Here is a 15645-nt window from a genome sequence, read left to right as displayed (position 1 = left end):
CGGCTCCTTTCTTTACCTGCTATTGACTGTAATGGAAGCCCCACCCACCCATTATTCCCAACAGTGCTGTGAACCTACCCTCCAGTTGTGGTGTCTGCCCTGCCCTCCGCGGTCCTGGGCGTGGCAGGGTCCTGTGCAGCACGTGTGGCGGGAACGGTGGAGGTTGTGTCGGCCTTGGCGATGGTTACCTCCTTGGCCTTGCTGGCCTCCTCCCCACAGTGTGGACAGAAGGTCTGGCCCTTCAGTACCGAGGCACAGGCCCGGTGGAAGCGGTGGGAGATGTTGATGTCCGGTTGGCACTCCATGAAGGTACCCTACAACCCAAACATACACAGCCAGGTCAGTGTGTCCGCCGTTGAAGAATCCCAGTGTTTTAACGTTTTGGAAGGCCATAATCACAGAATATATAAAGGCCTTGGCTAGTTCAGTGTTTTAAGCTTTTTTCCCCCTAACCACTATAATTAGGACCAAGAGCTTTTCCTGGCTTACTAGAAGACCCTTTCCACTCAGAAGTAGATGTAGTGTTTGCAAATTCCCACTCCAGGGAGGTCCCAGTACTCACGGCTCTGCAGAAGAAGCCACAGCCGGGGCAGCACTGGTGCTTGACCATGCCGGCCCGGTGGTCCTCACACAGCACCAGCAGCTGCACAGAATTTGAGGGACGCATCATCTCATGCTTTAGAACCGCACTCTGACACCGGCTCAGCTGTGAGGAGAAGGAAAGAGGTACGTATGAGTGAGAAACAAAGGCTGAAAAGGGAGAAAGGGGTGGATAATCAGGACGAAGCCAAAGACATAGGGAGAGAATATGATAAGTGGACATAGGGAATGGGATACGTGCAAAAATATGATGAGGCCTAGCATCAAGGCTCACCTGTCGGTCGACGCTCTCCGTGGCCATGCACTTCCTGTCGGCCAGCGTGAGGATCTCCCGACTCTTGGGCGTCTCCATGCGACAGCTGCAGAGGGGCAGCTCCTGCACCATATCTGGCTCCACACTTCCCATAGCCCCAGAAACTCCTGCACAGAGGACCATCCACTCAGCTCATCCGACAGATGTCAATATGACCCTTACTAGACACAGGTTTAATGCGCTTTCCAAGAGTTTATAGAGATTCATTTATAAAGATACACACTGCAAGAGCTACAATAGTGGTACAGTTCTAGACTCTTGATTATCAGATTTTGTATTTCTATGACAGACATCACCACCAGGGGGCACTCAGTGCTGCTCTCGTGAGTCATCTGAACCTGTCAGGGAGGACAGAGGCCTTGCTTCATAAAACCAAGACCATTTCGGAGTCTTCAGAAACTTTAAAAAGTAGTCTACGGATGGGAAAATCTCAGAGAGGAATTATCTTACCAACAGGCAGTTCAGTTCACAACTACACCCCTTTCCTCTTATTCCCCCATCACCTACTCCTCTGTGGCCTCACTCACCTGTGTGCAGTGAGGAGAGCAGCTTCTCCTGGGCTGTGAGGTTGAGTAAGTGGAGGGGAACCTCTGTATACTCCTTATTGAGGCCTGCCTGGCCCTGGGGCTGGGGTCCTGTGCCTGGAAAGGGATGTAGAGTTAGCTAGCACAGGGAGCAGAAAGTCAAAGGTAGGAGATCTCTTCAGATGTTTCCATAATGTTCCTCATAAGGCAGAGTGGTGGGTTACTGTACCAGGGAGTCCCTCAATCTTGGGCTTAGGCTTCCTTTTCCGTTTCCTGGATGGCCGGAGCCAGGCGTTGTCTCCCTTTACTTTCTTTTTCAATCTCTTCTTCACGCTGGATTCCGAGCTCTGTGTGTAAGCAGATCATTTGAGAGATGTATTCTCTCCAATGACAATCAATGTACCCCTCCTCAGTCTGATGGTGGAACAGCATGACTGAGGACAAGATTGTGCTTTGATAATGTTTGGGTTTACAAAAACACTCACTTATGTCGTTCTAATCAACGGACTCAAAGAAGGGAAAATAGTTGTGTAATCTTACCAAGTCAGACTCGTTCTCCTCTTCTTCCTCTTCAGCTGATTCCTCAGAGTCCGGCTCCTCTCCCTGAACCGACAAGTATCACACAATGTCAAAAAGGTTTGGCCATTTGCAAATGATTTAATTGCATTTCCTACCTTAACTTGTGGTTCTAAACCTGTGATATCTATGAATGTAATAGAAGCATCATTTTATCAAGGTTCTCAACTGGGGTGCAGACAGACAAACTAAGATTTCAACCTGAAGGGCAAGGTATGATGTTCGACTCTTCTCCTGGCCCGTGGGAACACCTTCCTCTCCACCCTGCTCCTCCTCTTCCTCCCATTCCTCTCCATCTTCCAAATCTTCCTCCTCTGACTCATTCTCCATCCTTTCCCCGTTGACGTGTGCTACCTCTTTAGGCTGGGAGGGGGAGCAGAGAAATATTACAACATGATGCAGACAGCCAAATATCCAAATTATAATACATTTCCTCCCAATTTCCATTAAATTCTAATACAGTTAAGATAGTCTATGGAGGAGAGATGAAACCTGTGTGCTTTGAGTTGATTGTTGAAGTTGACTAAACATCTCCACCACTGTCAGCTGCCTCAGCACTTTGGTTTTCTTCCTGGGGACCAGACTGTATGTTCCCATCTTCCTTTTCTTCTTCCTCGATGCCAACGCTGCTGGAAAAGAGCAACCACTTGAGCTCAAGAAGCCATGAACCTCTTACGCTACATCACAGTACACACAGCTTTTATTCATACTCCTCTGGCTTTTGCAGCCTTGAAATAAGTAGATAGCCTCCAGTAAGCAAAGTACTGCCATTACATTTTTGTTGTGTGTGCCATTTGCCTTGTACCCTCTCCCCTCTACTGTAGGCCTCAGTGCTGTATCTCTGACCTGTCTGGGACTTGGCTGTGGCTGCAGCCGGCACGTCGTTTTGGCTCTGAGGTAGCTGGTTCAGGGAGGGGGATGTCTTCTCCTCCTCTGGTCCATTCTGACTCTCCTCGTCTGCACCGTTTGGTTCTGTTAATGCCATGTTTAGAAGCTACGACGATAAAGAAAATATTAGTGAATCAAAAGGCAGCTATGCTTCATATTTTAATAGAATTTCACTCATGTGTTTCACTCAAATACCTGAACCATTCATCAACTCTCTCTTTACTAGGCTAATACTAGCTACCTTTAGTGTCTGGTTGGACGCTGGCCTGGACATGGTCTTGCGTGCTCGGTGTATGGCGATGGACAGTGGAGAGGGGGCGGGGGAGTCGCTAGGGGACGTGCCATTTTTAGTCTCTGAGTCTGAGCCCCCCTGTCCCGACGGGGAGCCGGCCTGGTGGTTGTCAGTTCTTAGTGCACCAGGACTTTGGGCATGCCCTGCTGCGGAGGACAGGAAGGTTGTGGTGGTGTGTCCCACCATTGTGGTGCCGGAGGGCAACCAGCTAGTCCTGTGTGGGGCAGCCACCAAGCCTGTCCCCGTTGTAGACCCCCCCTCCTGCTGCTGCTTGCTGAGGATGTATCCATTACTCCCGGTGACGGAACCGTGAGGTGGGTCGGTCTCCAACATCCCATTCTCTGTGACCACCTGAGACTTGTTGCCCTGGGAGACCAGGGGGGTGGGGCACTGCTGTCCGTTCCCCACCTCTGCGCCCTCATAGGTTCCGTTTAGCTCCGCCTCTGCTCCGGGGGAGGATCCCAGTCTGGAAGCTACCTCCTCGTTTCTCAATGTGTCTGGAACAGTAGATATCAGTCAGTCTCACAGTATGGTCTTATGTTAGGCTAGCTCAAGAGACAAATACTAGGAGTAAACCTTACCATGTTTAGCTTTAATGGCTATAAAGATGAACTCACCTCCTTCCTCCTCTCGGTCCCCAGGTGATTCCATCCCCTCCTCCATGGACTCCCCTGTACCCAATCTGCCTTCGGCCAGACCTGTGGGCTGACAGCACACACACACACACAAACTGCTAACTCCATGCCCAGCGTCAAGAACACAGCTATATGGTCAGAGAATTTCATATAGCCTACAAAAGCGTGCTGGACAATTAACAGCCTTGCTACGCCAAATACAGGCCTACTCTGTTTAGAGAGGTTTCAGACCAACAGAATGCATTCATAAACCTAAGTATGTCCATAATTTCACTAGATTTTTAAGCTTGAAGTAGTATGTGAAGTTTATGATCCCCATGGCTGAAATAGCCTGCAGCTCTGTGTGGCTATAACAGACACAGAACTCTTATGAACAACACTACAAAAGCCTAATGGMTTGTTCCACCTGAAAAAAGTACAAGCATTATTTTGTTGAAATTTAATTTTCTGAGAAATTAAGCTAATTGACTGACCCAAATTGGCCATTTTCATTTATAGGACTCATATAATATTCAATAAATATAGTACCTAACATCTGATTTAGACAAAACTTATTCCGAACAATGAATAAAACATGAGGAATAAAAAAACAAAAATGGCCAAAAGCCACCCACGGACCCCACACCAAGCCCACCAATGTAGTATGACGCTGTGGCTTGGTGTATTGTTTATTCATACTATGTAATGTATTCTTAGTGAATATGGTGATGTCCCGCCTGTTCAGAGGAATTAGCCCAGCTTGCATTTTCCCCATAAGTGTGTAAGTACCATGTTTTGCCAGCTAGATGTCACTGTTCCTGCCACATTCTTTTATCACATTTTCTGGTGTCTTGCGTTTATTAAATGGATAACAACATTTTCTCTGCAACTTTCGGTAGAAAACCAATAACTTTTGCTCATGATGAAAATAAATATTGTGGTCATCCTCACAAGTCAAGCCGGTCCTCCATGAAAGCAATTCAGTTTGTACTTTTCTTAGGCTTAATCTGTGTCTGGGAAACAGCCCATGTGTGTGGTTTATTCCCTTCAATAAAAGTCTGGATTAGTTAGACCATTCCTGGTGCACAAGCAAACCATTAGGCTACAGCAGTTCTAATGGTTTCAATGTTCTTCAAATAGTAAATGTCCCAAACACACACACAGTGTATAGTGTTTTGCAATGGGTTGGGTTTAATGGTAAATGTCACCAATCACATGACAGAGATGTTTGCTAATAATTTTATTGAAAAACACAACTACCATGCAATGGTTTATAATTGTATTATTTTATTAGGGTTCTCACATTTTAGTCCCTAGTCAATTTTTCAACCCCAAAAATTGCAATTAACAGAAATGTCAGTAACTTTTCTTTTAAAACTAATTGACTGATGTCGGTTCAATTATTTGAATTCCATTTAGTTCTGTGAGCACAAAGCGCAGTTTCTCTAGAGACAAATCAGATCAAGCCCAAACTGTGGGATGTAGTAGGGAGTTGTAGTGTCCAACAGGCCAACATTCTACATAGTTTAGCACAGAACAGATTGTAATTAACAACAATGACCATAATCCATTGCGCGCCTACTTGTCCTGTGTGTGGCGCAGACACGGAGAGAAGAGATGGAAGACGTGCGATGGAGGGGGATAGAGAGCAGCTGCTTCGCGAGGGGACACACAGATACATTGTTTTGTCTATTGTTTGTATATTTTTTTTTGTCGTATTGTTTATATATCATTGTATTTTAAATGTGACTGTCCTTGTCTATCAGTGTATCAGTGTTTTGTTACTTGTCATATTTTGTGTTTAATTGTGGACCCCAGGAAGAGGAACTGCTGCTTCTGCATTGGGGATCCAAATAAACAAATACCTGAAAACACAATATTTAAGTGATTGATACTTGGTATTCAGCAGTCACAAAAGTATGCCTACTAAAATAGTGATTTTGTTTGACCGGATAGGCAGGAGATCTAGAGATGACTTGGAAAGAAATAATAAAATAAAACAAATGTAATATACAAGACTATTTTATTAAAGTACAGTAATGTGATTAAATGGGACTTTTATTAATTGATTTAAGCTGTGTTACAGCATTCAAACCACATAATCCATAGCACATTTAATGTTATTTTATTTTGTAAATAAATTTTTCAATAATCGAACCGGGGAGGACATCACCAAATTCACAGAGAATACATGACATAGTATGAATAAACTCCAAGCAGCAGCTTCATACTACTGGTCAAACAGAGAACTGATATTGTATACTGGCCATTGGGGTGGCCTTGATGTAGGGAGGTCCATGGGCTTTTCACCATTTATTTGGATTCCTCACATCTTAAATCATTGTAAAGAAAAGGTTTGGTCCAAATCGGATGTCGGGTACTAAATTTATTGAATATTATATTAATTATATGAATTGAAATGGCCAATTTGGGTGCAATCAATTAGCTTCAAATTGAAAGAATTTCAGAACAATCTGAGATGATGGGTGTCATGGCTTGCTGAAATGACATGGAACAACCCCAATGACAGACACTGGTTGGACAGACACGGTACAAAAGACACCTTCACTATGGGAAATTCCCCATGTGGGATCCAGGACCACCACACTACAGATGACTCATTCTTTAACACACCGAGGCCAAACAGGAAGAAAGGCCAGGTGCTCTGCTCCCTCTCTCTGGCCCTCTGTCTTCAGGCCCTCACCGTCACTGACTACGCTCTGCTGACATGCTAGGCTGAAGGCCCAGTTCTGGCCGCTGCTCAGTAAGGAGCTCTGCAATAGGAATGGAATCAAACGGTGTCTCCTCTCCTCCTCCAGAGAGCTGCCTACTGAAAGGTTTTACCTCCAACATCTCAAACCTCCAGAGAAAGCTCCTCACGCTCAACCAACTGTCAGCATACTTCAAAGAATCAAATAGAATGGGTTCTCAATCACATTGTAACAGTGTAGCACAAGGCCAAATTACTCAGGTTAGCACCAGAACCACAAATCAACTATGATGATTATGGTGAAGACCTATGCAGGGACAAGAAACAATCCATAATATGTTCTTGTTTGCCTTGCCTTATTCTGTCTCATCTTCACTCATGTACCCGGCCCATGTCTTTCAATACTAGCTGCTAATGCAATCTTCCTTCAGCAGCACCAGACAAAAACAAACAAAGGATAAAGACAGCAGACACCATGAACCAGACCAGGGAAAGGAACAGAACAGATACATCAGACAGAAGACAAAGAAGAGGACACATGCAGTTATACCAGTGTATCCACCTTTTCAAACCGACAGGTTTTCCTGTATTTCTGTTTCTGTTACAGAACGTCTGAAAAGCTCAGAAGAGGAAGCAGGTCAGAGGGATCCGCAATGGGAGGACATTCACCATCTTCCCCTTCCCCCCTGACGACCAAGGCCCATCGCAAAAGCTCTCACTACCAATTGGAAGCCCCATCAGACACCTGCCTCTAAAGCCACCACAAAATGTCTGCCTAATGTGGCTCTAACAACAAAATATGCCCTTCTCTCAGTCTCCACCAGGGGAGCCATTACACAGACAGTCTTATGTGGGCTAAGAGTGGGAAGGTTGTGCAGTGCTTTGGTATTGGAGGATATAGCCTAGCATTAGACTCCATCAGCTGTCCACGGCCACCTCCACTACAGTCCCCTCAGCCAGAGGATGGCCCCCACCTCTTGGCACCCTGCCACCATCAGGAGCTGAAGAGGACCTATTAGATTGGTTAGATAGAGGCCTCTTGTTTCAATGTGTCCTTCAGGATTAGCCTGGCCAATGCCTGTCAGATTAAAAGGCACCTCAGCCTAGCTGCTAGATTTGAGGGGAGAGCAGAGTCTGACCGACAAACTCAGGAGAGCTTTTGCCATGAAACCCTGCTCTGGAGCTCCACCTGACAGAACATTGAGCCAAGGCTGATAATCACCGTAGAAAACAAGTCAAATAAACTTGAAAAGTAACCCAAACAATGTGCTTATTTGTTTTAAGTCTAAGCAAAGGGATGTGTGAATTGTCTAAAACGACTGACACCCCAGTGGACAAAGACACCGGTGTCCTCTGTCAGGCAGATGCATGTATGTCTTGACAATGTAGTGGCCTGTCTGTAGCTCTTGCCACACATAGCTCAGTGGATCCAGACAAATCCATTGGTATTCTGAGCACTCTGCCTTATCCTGCGCTCTCCTCTCGGTTATGAGAGGAATGTCTTCGATTTAGAGATACTTTGATTAAAAAAATAATAACAATAATCACAATCACATAGACTAAAGTCTTCTAACATCAATCAAACATTTACATTTACATTTAAGTCATTTAGCAGACGCTCTTATCCAGAGCGACTTACAAACAGATAGTAATTTAGCTTTTTCAACAGTTACGGGAGAAATTGGTCTTGCTCGTCTGAAACACTTGCTCGTCTAAGACACTCACACCCAAAAGCAAGCTGATAACTATCAGAGGCTGAGGCTCCCAAAGAAAAAGGATCTCTGAGGTATTCTCACATGAGACCAGGTAGAAGAGAAGGGCTTCCAGAGACAGATTCCAAGGTGTGTGGTCAACACAGGTATGAGAGGGGAGAAACCCTTTCATATCCCTTCATAGATTCAAGAAACCTTCTCTAATCGTGCTTCTCTAAGTCCTCAGTCCTGCCCCTAGTGGGTGAAAATGGAAGTTGTTCATTGGAGAGAGAAGGAGGGGGAGGGAACAGAGAGAGAGAGAGGGCAGTCTGCAGATCTCCGCCATTTCGTAACCAGATTGTTTACTGACACAACGTGGCCAACGCTGCATTTTTCCACTAGGTGGGGGACATGTGGCCAGGATTTACGTGGATGGGGGATGGGAGCTCCAAGGCAGATCCACCTATGGGTTCTAATAAATAATTAGCCAACATGAGAAAAGACAAATATATCAGAATCATTACAAAATGTAGGCTACATAATGAAAGCCTGTACAAAAAAAAAGATGCAAAAAATGTACACTGTAAACAAACAAACCGACTTCTAAATGTTCATATCAGACAATGTCATTTAAAAATGACTGCATCTGCCAACCATTTCTTTCTAAAAATAAATCTAAAATGGCAGTGAGGTCAGTGCACCCTATAGCTATTAGAACACAGCTAGCTACATGACTAAAGTCTATCTTGGGTTATGGGTTCTGACGCCAGCCCCCTGTATAAGGCTTGTCTAGCTATTGAAAGGCTGTGAACGATTAGAAAACATCTAATATAGTCTGGCAATGTAAACAACAATCTAGCTTCCTCCTATCACAGGTGTTAAGACTGCCCAGCGCCCAAGAGAGAAACATCCTAAACAAAAGACGTATTGACAAAAGGGCAAAACAGCTATTGAGCAATGACCATCAACGCCTTGAAGATCGCCTCCTCTTTCCTCAAAGATGGATGATTTGTATCATTACATTCACAAGGCGGCAGCATGAACAAAAAGTGAGGAATTTGGACTTGTAACGATGTGAAAAAAATCAACTACTGTTACAAAGCCATTATGGAGTGCAAAATGCATGCACCATCACACTGGATACTGAAGATGGTGCGGAACAGCACTGAGGCTACGGTATTGTAAGACCTGAGTCTGACTATCGCACAGGATTATCCTGCAGTCATTCATCCTTCTGTTTCTCTCGAGTGTGTATTTTACCATATGGGACATTTTCCCTGGGGTACCTCCTTGGCCCTTTCCTGGAGGAGAGGGTAGGGCTGCAAAGAGAAAGAGAAGGAAGGAGAGAGAGGAGTGAAACGAGAATGGGCCTGAGTCCTGGACTGCCTGCCGGACAGCAAGGGAGGAACACCATGTGAGATTTCCAAGAAGTCGGACCACTGCCCTGAGTGCATTCATCTCCAGCCTACTGTAGCATGCTCCTTTCCCTTGTGTCAATGCTCCAAACACAGCTATAAATCAATGGACATTTCCCAGACAGCAGGACCCACAAAACACCTTGGCGAGATTCAAATAGCCATTCTTCTAACACCTGACCCAGGTGAACACAGTGCATTACTAACCACTTCACCATAGGGGAGTAGCGGCTTGCTGCCATATGAAATGCTGCAGTCACAGATCACATCAGGCTGAAAAAGCCTTGATTACTGATCAAACTCTCTGTTCAAGCCTGCTGTCATGGACTCTGAAGACTGGCTTCACAGCCCAGAATAGGCTACTGTCCCCTTCCCTGTGGTAAATATGTACTTGCAGTAGGCATCATACCTGCTTTCTCCTGATGGCCTCCATTGAGGAGAGTGGTGGAGAGGGAGAGAGAGTGTGGGTGCAAGAGAGGAGCAGGAGTCTCCAACGGATTGTTCCTCTTCTCCTTTTCCTCCTCGCATGCAGACATTCAACTCGTTGGTCATGTGACCCAGCAGCTCCCTCTGTCGGTCCCTCTCTTCAGAGGTCTTCCACAGAGCATGCGCAGTCAGTTCGAATCAGTGGCTCCTCTTTTTTTTCTCTCTCGCGACCTGTGCGCGGATGAATGTGGACAGCCATTTCAGAAACAGCAACAACCAAAAGTGAAAAACGGTCGCTAAGCAAGTGGCCAAAAGAGGAGACCTGTGTGCGCGAGTCAGCTTCTTAAAAACTCAATCAACACTGTTCTCCTTTAAAACAGAGCCCGCGAGGAGAGAGGCAAAAATGTAACTAGCATGGGAGCGATTCTCAGCCATCTCACCTCATTTGAATCTTTTAGCAGATGCTCTTATCCAGAGATTTACAGTAGTAAGTGCCTACATGCATTACTTTTTCATACTGGTCTCCCGTGGGAATCGAACCCACAACCCTGGCGTTGCAAGCACCATGACCTATGAACTGACCCACAATTGGCCATCAGGCCAAGCCAACTCTTCAACAGATAGGCCTACTGTAATGTACCTGTGGAAATGATGGATGCCAACTTCACTGTGTCGGCTAAGAGAGGTCAGAAAAGGCATCTAGCGAACTGTTCTGTGACATGACCCTTGAAGTAGACAATTGCATGTGAATTCTAAATCAAATATAATGACGAACGAGCCATAGGAGAAAGCTTGGGGGTGAGGACAATCTCTGTGAAAAATTAAGCTAAACTATAACCAAATCAAAAAGACGTCGAACTATGTGGACTGCCGATGATGTCGCTACCTTTTGGCACAATCATTTTTCTGTTTGGTTCATAACAGAAAAAAAATTCATAACAGGAAAAAAAGGATCTAATCCAATCCCATTGCTTCAATAGCTTGTTAAACACTTCCTTAGGCAACAGTGACTTGGATCTTGTTTCAGTGGTGGAATATTTTGGTATAGAACTACGTCAATGCCTACGTCACTACTTTATCCACTTGAATAAAATACTTTGGTTTTTAATCACAACGTTCTGGCATGTCTGCCTTCTGATTTGTTGGGAGTCCCCAGGACAGTTTTTTTCCTTATCGACATAGGCAATGACGTAGTTCTTTTTGGCCAAAAGAGTCAATCATTGAAACCAGACTCTAGTCACTGTGTTGCCTGGGGGGGGGGGCAGGTTTTCGAGAATATTGATTTACACTGGTGAGTGACTAGTCCACCTCTTCTTTTGAGAGGTGAAATACATTATCTGTGTAGTCAGGATCTCTCCCTCTCCCCCTGTTTTTCTCCCTTGCTATCTGCACTTCTCCCTCTGAAAGGATGGGAGGTATCAAGGCTTCCTCTCTGACCACTGAATTAATTCCTTATATTATCCTCAGGCTGAACACCACACAATGCCTCCCCAGAAGAGTCAGCGAAACTAGCACACATATCCCAATAATACAGGCCAGGGTCCTTCTCTGATTTGATATGCACACATCCACTATTGTTTTCCCCTCCTCTCCAGAGTGATGTATTTTAATTTGTTGTGGTAAATGAAAACACAAAAATGTATTGTTTAACGCCAAGCTGAAGTGGCAAGGATATTAAGGGAGGATATGAAAATAGGCTATCAATTTATCAGAGATAGTTTGATAAGAACACTCCAAATCTGGCACATAAGCCTTTCAGAATGTTAAGTTTATTAGCTACATAGGATGGGAACTCAATCGTGCTCATTGCTTCTACAGCCCTGTGTTCACGCTGCCCTATTGTCAGGCCCTAAACATGGCACCACAAGGCAGTGAGGCAGTCTACCGGGCATGCTCAGTAGGCATCTCAGCCATTTTGAAGCTCTATGAACTAACTAAGTGGCAGGCAATGGAGTAAGATCTGAGAAACCTCAGCAGTCCCTTTCCACAAAAATCAAACAACGATCTTAAACCCACACCATATTTCAAAATCTTACATCCCACAAAGAAAAATCTGTTTCATGTTTCATGTTTTCTGTTGGACAGGAATCAATGTATTTTCTTATGCCACGATAGAGCTGACGCAGGAAGAAAGCGAGAGCAAGAAAGAAAGAGAAAGAATTCAGTATTATAGAAACTGAGGCCATAATAGGAGTTCTGTTAGTCTACTCGCAGCAGTGTATGCTACCACACGCCCACGGAAAGCCGGGGCCCACTGCCAGTGAGACATTTAGTCCTCATCTCTTCTGACTATGGCCACTAAAATTAGTACAACCTATGCACACACACGACGAGAGGCTACCAGAAGTCACTAGTACTCTACAATAAATTCTCCAAAAACTGGTGACTGGTGTCATGCTAACAGCCTTCAAGAAAAGGGCTTGACAAAGACTTCTACATTCAGACAGTTTCCATCCCACTCTAGTCTGCCACCACCCAAGTTAGTTAACCCCTCAACTCCAACAGAATACCTCACAATTGGTTGATTCTCAGGATTACAATGTTCAACAGACTGTATTTGAGGACAGCGTACAATTCGGCTAGATTTGTAAACAACATCAATGCTGTTCATTCGGAACTAAGGCCTTTCCCAAATCAACCCGACTAATACAAAGACAGAATGCCTGATGTCCTCATTAACTAATTCAAAGAGTCAGAGGGGAACACAGGGCTTCCGCTTCCCTGTCCCTGCTGAGCTGAGCTCCTGGGGGTGGATATGGATTTGAGGCCCCTCTACATGTACATGGAGCGTTCAGAGGATAGTCCCTCAGTCATTCACAGGAATATGGCTTAGCCAGACACATACTAGTCTACCGCCAGCTGATCAAGTCTTGCTGGGCATCTAGTTCTCCTGATTGATAAACCTGAGCGTTTCTGGTCTACAGGTAAAAGACATGGCCAAGTCTGTGGAACCTTGACACAATTCAATCGATTAGCTTAATTAATTAACCAATCAATCATGGGGTGTAGCTTCCAAAAAAAAGACAGAAATTAAGGAGGCTGTCAATTCCCAAACTATTTAAAAAGACAACTGAGATCCATCTGGGCAAGCCCCATTAGAAGAGGCATAAAAAAAAATGGAGATTGTAATAATCCCATCCTTTTCTTTCAAGTTCGCCCCCAGGCAACCATTGAAGTACATGGATAAAGCAGTGAATCACCATCGATGGGGGAGGAGGAAAAGGGAAAGGGCGAAAGTAGAGCTCCACACTCAACATCTAGCTTCCCACACATGCACTGTCCCAGCTCAGGTCACATGACCAACTCTCTGTAGAAAGCTCTGACATGGCCTTTACTGGGCATGCTCAGATGGAGCCCTGCTTTTTTTCATGGTGAAGGAAGAGGGAAAAAAACATTGCAGCCATTTCGTGAAACGATATCAAGAGACAACAATGGGCAATGGGAAAACTGTCAAGGGGTTTACCACATTTCAGAATGTGAATGTCTAGTTATAAAATCATCAAATTTTACTGGATGATTTCAATCACTGGCATCAACCGGTAACACAATCCAAAATATTATTTACTGCAAAGGCCTAATCACATCAACAAGATTTAGGATGTCAGAAAATATTTTCTTTGTCGAAAATTAGGGAAACAGTTTCTCTGGCCAAGTCTCTGATACTCGGCCTAGCGTACATTTGCAGATAGCATAAATATTAAATCACGTACCTAACAAGAACAGATTATTTTGGTGCTGCACCGTACTAAAACAGTAAGCTATTACCTTCTTCGGAACAATGATTTCCCTTTAACAAAGCACAAAAATACTCAATTATACCACCCTACGTCAATCTTAATGCAAGAACCACTTTCCAGTCACAAACTTGAACTCCTCACCCACCAGGGGCCAAGAAGTTCCCAATTCTTCATTATTATAAAAAAAAAAAAAAAAACACTGGATAAGCTGTTCTGAGGTAGGCCTAAAACTAAGGAGTCCATATGGGTCATTGTCTGTTGTTTTGTACAGTTTAACACTAAGTGGATTTATCGCCGACCAACAACCTGAATGGTGTTGGCAACAGCATTATGATCTGTTCCGACTGCATCTAACTCAAATGACATTGATGAAATTGTTTGCATTGCAATGCAAATAATCTGTAGAACACAGCAGTATTCACTTTCCATTCAAGTGTTGCACTGCTGCTGGACTTATTTAATCAGAATAGCCTGAACTAAAGAGGCCTACCCATCAAATAAGTGTTCTACCGAAAAGAGGCATCACATGTTTTCCCACCAAGAGTAGGATCTTTGTAGATGATAAGCTGCATGCTCCATCATGACCCAAAAACAAGGAAGATCAGGGTTTTTCCCATCACAGTCTTCTATCCAATGAGAGAGAGCACAAGACACATCCCAAATCGGCCAGTTCACCCACTCCTTCACCATTTGAGAGATAAGTCGAAGGCACTTCAGCCACCTCACACTGGAACTAGCTAAACCCATATCTACACATATCCTACCTGCAAATCGCAAACAATAGGCTACATACATACAGCTTGAGGCCAGGTGGCTATTCAATGATTTACCAGTTGTCTGACAATTTTAAAATAGAGATGAAAGAAATACTGTGATAACTACAACATGAGTGATGCATAGAGAAATAAAGAGCAATGATTCCCCTATTATACTAAAAAAAGATTGAGGCCCAGTGTAAGGTTGCAGTAATGTTGCCCCCACCATGTTACTCCCCCTCACCACAGTGCACCATACCTTTGTCAGCAACAGAGATGCCGTGCCTTCAAGAAGCCGAGCTGACGCCATAAAGAGCCGGTCGTTCCTGTTAAGGCCAGAGGCCTAGTTGTCAGCTCTGCCCAGTACCCTGTCTATCCAACAGGAGCAGCAGAGCTCAGCTCAGTGCTGAGCATGCTCACTGATGCCCAACAACTGACAGAGGGAGAGGGAAGACTGCAGGGAAGAACTAGCTTCCGTGGCTAACGATGAGCAAGAAGTGGAATTTGCCAGTCCAGAGGCATTCACGTTTACCCACACCACTGCAAGTCAACAGTCCGACCATCTTGTATCATCAAACCGCTTCTCCTTCCAACATTTTTTACTTCTGTAAAGAACATTTGGGTTGAAGAATAATTTGTTTTATAATTCTCTCCACTAATGTTTCCCAATGCTCTCCTCCAAAATGCCTGCTAATGGCTGCAACAACTACCACAGGGTCAAAATAAAGTCAATTTGGGATACATTAGGTCAGGCTCTCCCTTATCTGGCTCAAACAACAAATCAGGCTGTGGGACTCTTCTTAGAGTGCCATCACCAGTGACTTTAATCACAATTTAGGTCTACACACTCACAATACTAATATTCAAAGAAAAGTAAAAATAAGGCAACACGTCAGTAAACCATGAACTATCTATTTGATTCAGAGGCCAGTATAAACAAACATTAACAACATCCATTCCTCCGTGTTCCCTGCCAAAGCAAATGCAATGGGCATGGTGTGTGTGGTTATTACTGGCATGTGTAGGCTATTGTCTGCAAGAAAAAAACATATGTTGGCTATGTGGCTCTGGAGCTATAATGAATGGATCTTTGGGTGCAGAAGG

The 15645-nt window shown here is 44.5% G+C and overlaps 1 protein-coding gene across 4 annotated transcripts in view; it reads right to left on the bottom strand.

Moving 5' to 3' along the window:
* ehmt1b (euchromatic histone-lysine N-methyltransferase 1b) overlaps positions 1-15645 on the bottom strand; it is a 30131-nt gene that overhangs the window by 11963 nt on the left and 2523 nt on the right. The window contains exons 1-12 of one of the 4 annotated variants that reach the window (XM_023987545.2): positions 14801-14901; positions 3811-3898; positions 3143-3690; positions 2860-3007; positions 2506-2642; positions 2215-2376; positions 1978-2040; positions 1667-1784; positions 1441-1554; positions 875-1020; positions 563-706; positions 79-314 (exon numbers count right to left, since the gene is read on the bottom strand). In XM_023987545.2, coding sequence (XP_023843313.1) covers positions 79-314; positions 563-706; positions 875-1020; positions 1441-1554; positions 1667-1784; positions 1978-2040; positions 2215-2376; positions 2506-2642; positions 2860-3007; positions 3143-3690; positions 3811-3898; positions 14801-14851 — 1955 coding nt within the window. In that variant the 5' untranslated portion in view covers positions 14852-14901. Of the gene's footprint in view, positions 1-78; positions 315-562; positions 707-874; positions 1021-1440; positions 1555-1666; positions 1785-1977; positions 2041-2214; positions 2377-2505; positions 2643-2859; positions 3008-3142; positions 3691-3810; positions 3899-10032; positions 10161-14800; positions 14902-15645 lie in introns of those variants that run through there. The other 3 variants (XM_023987546.2, XM_023987547.3, XM_023987548.2) reach the window with 3 other exon arrangements.

This window comes from Salvelinus sp. IW2-2015, linkage group LG5 (assembly GCF_002910315.2).
Source record: "Salvelinus sp. IW2-2015 linkage group LG5, ASM291031v2, whole genome shotgun sequence".
Taxonomy (NCBI): Eukaryota; Metazoa; Chordata; class Actinopteri; order Salmoniformes; family Salmonidae; genus Salvelinus; species Salvelinus sp. IW2-2015.
Note: the sequence above shows the minus strand (reverse complement) of the source record. Positions and strands in the feature narration are given on the sequence as shown.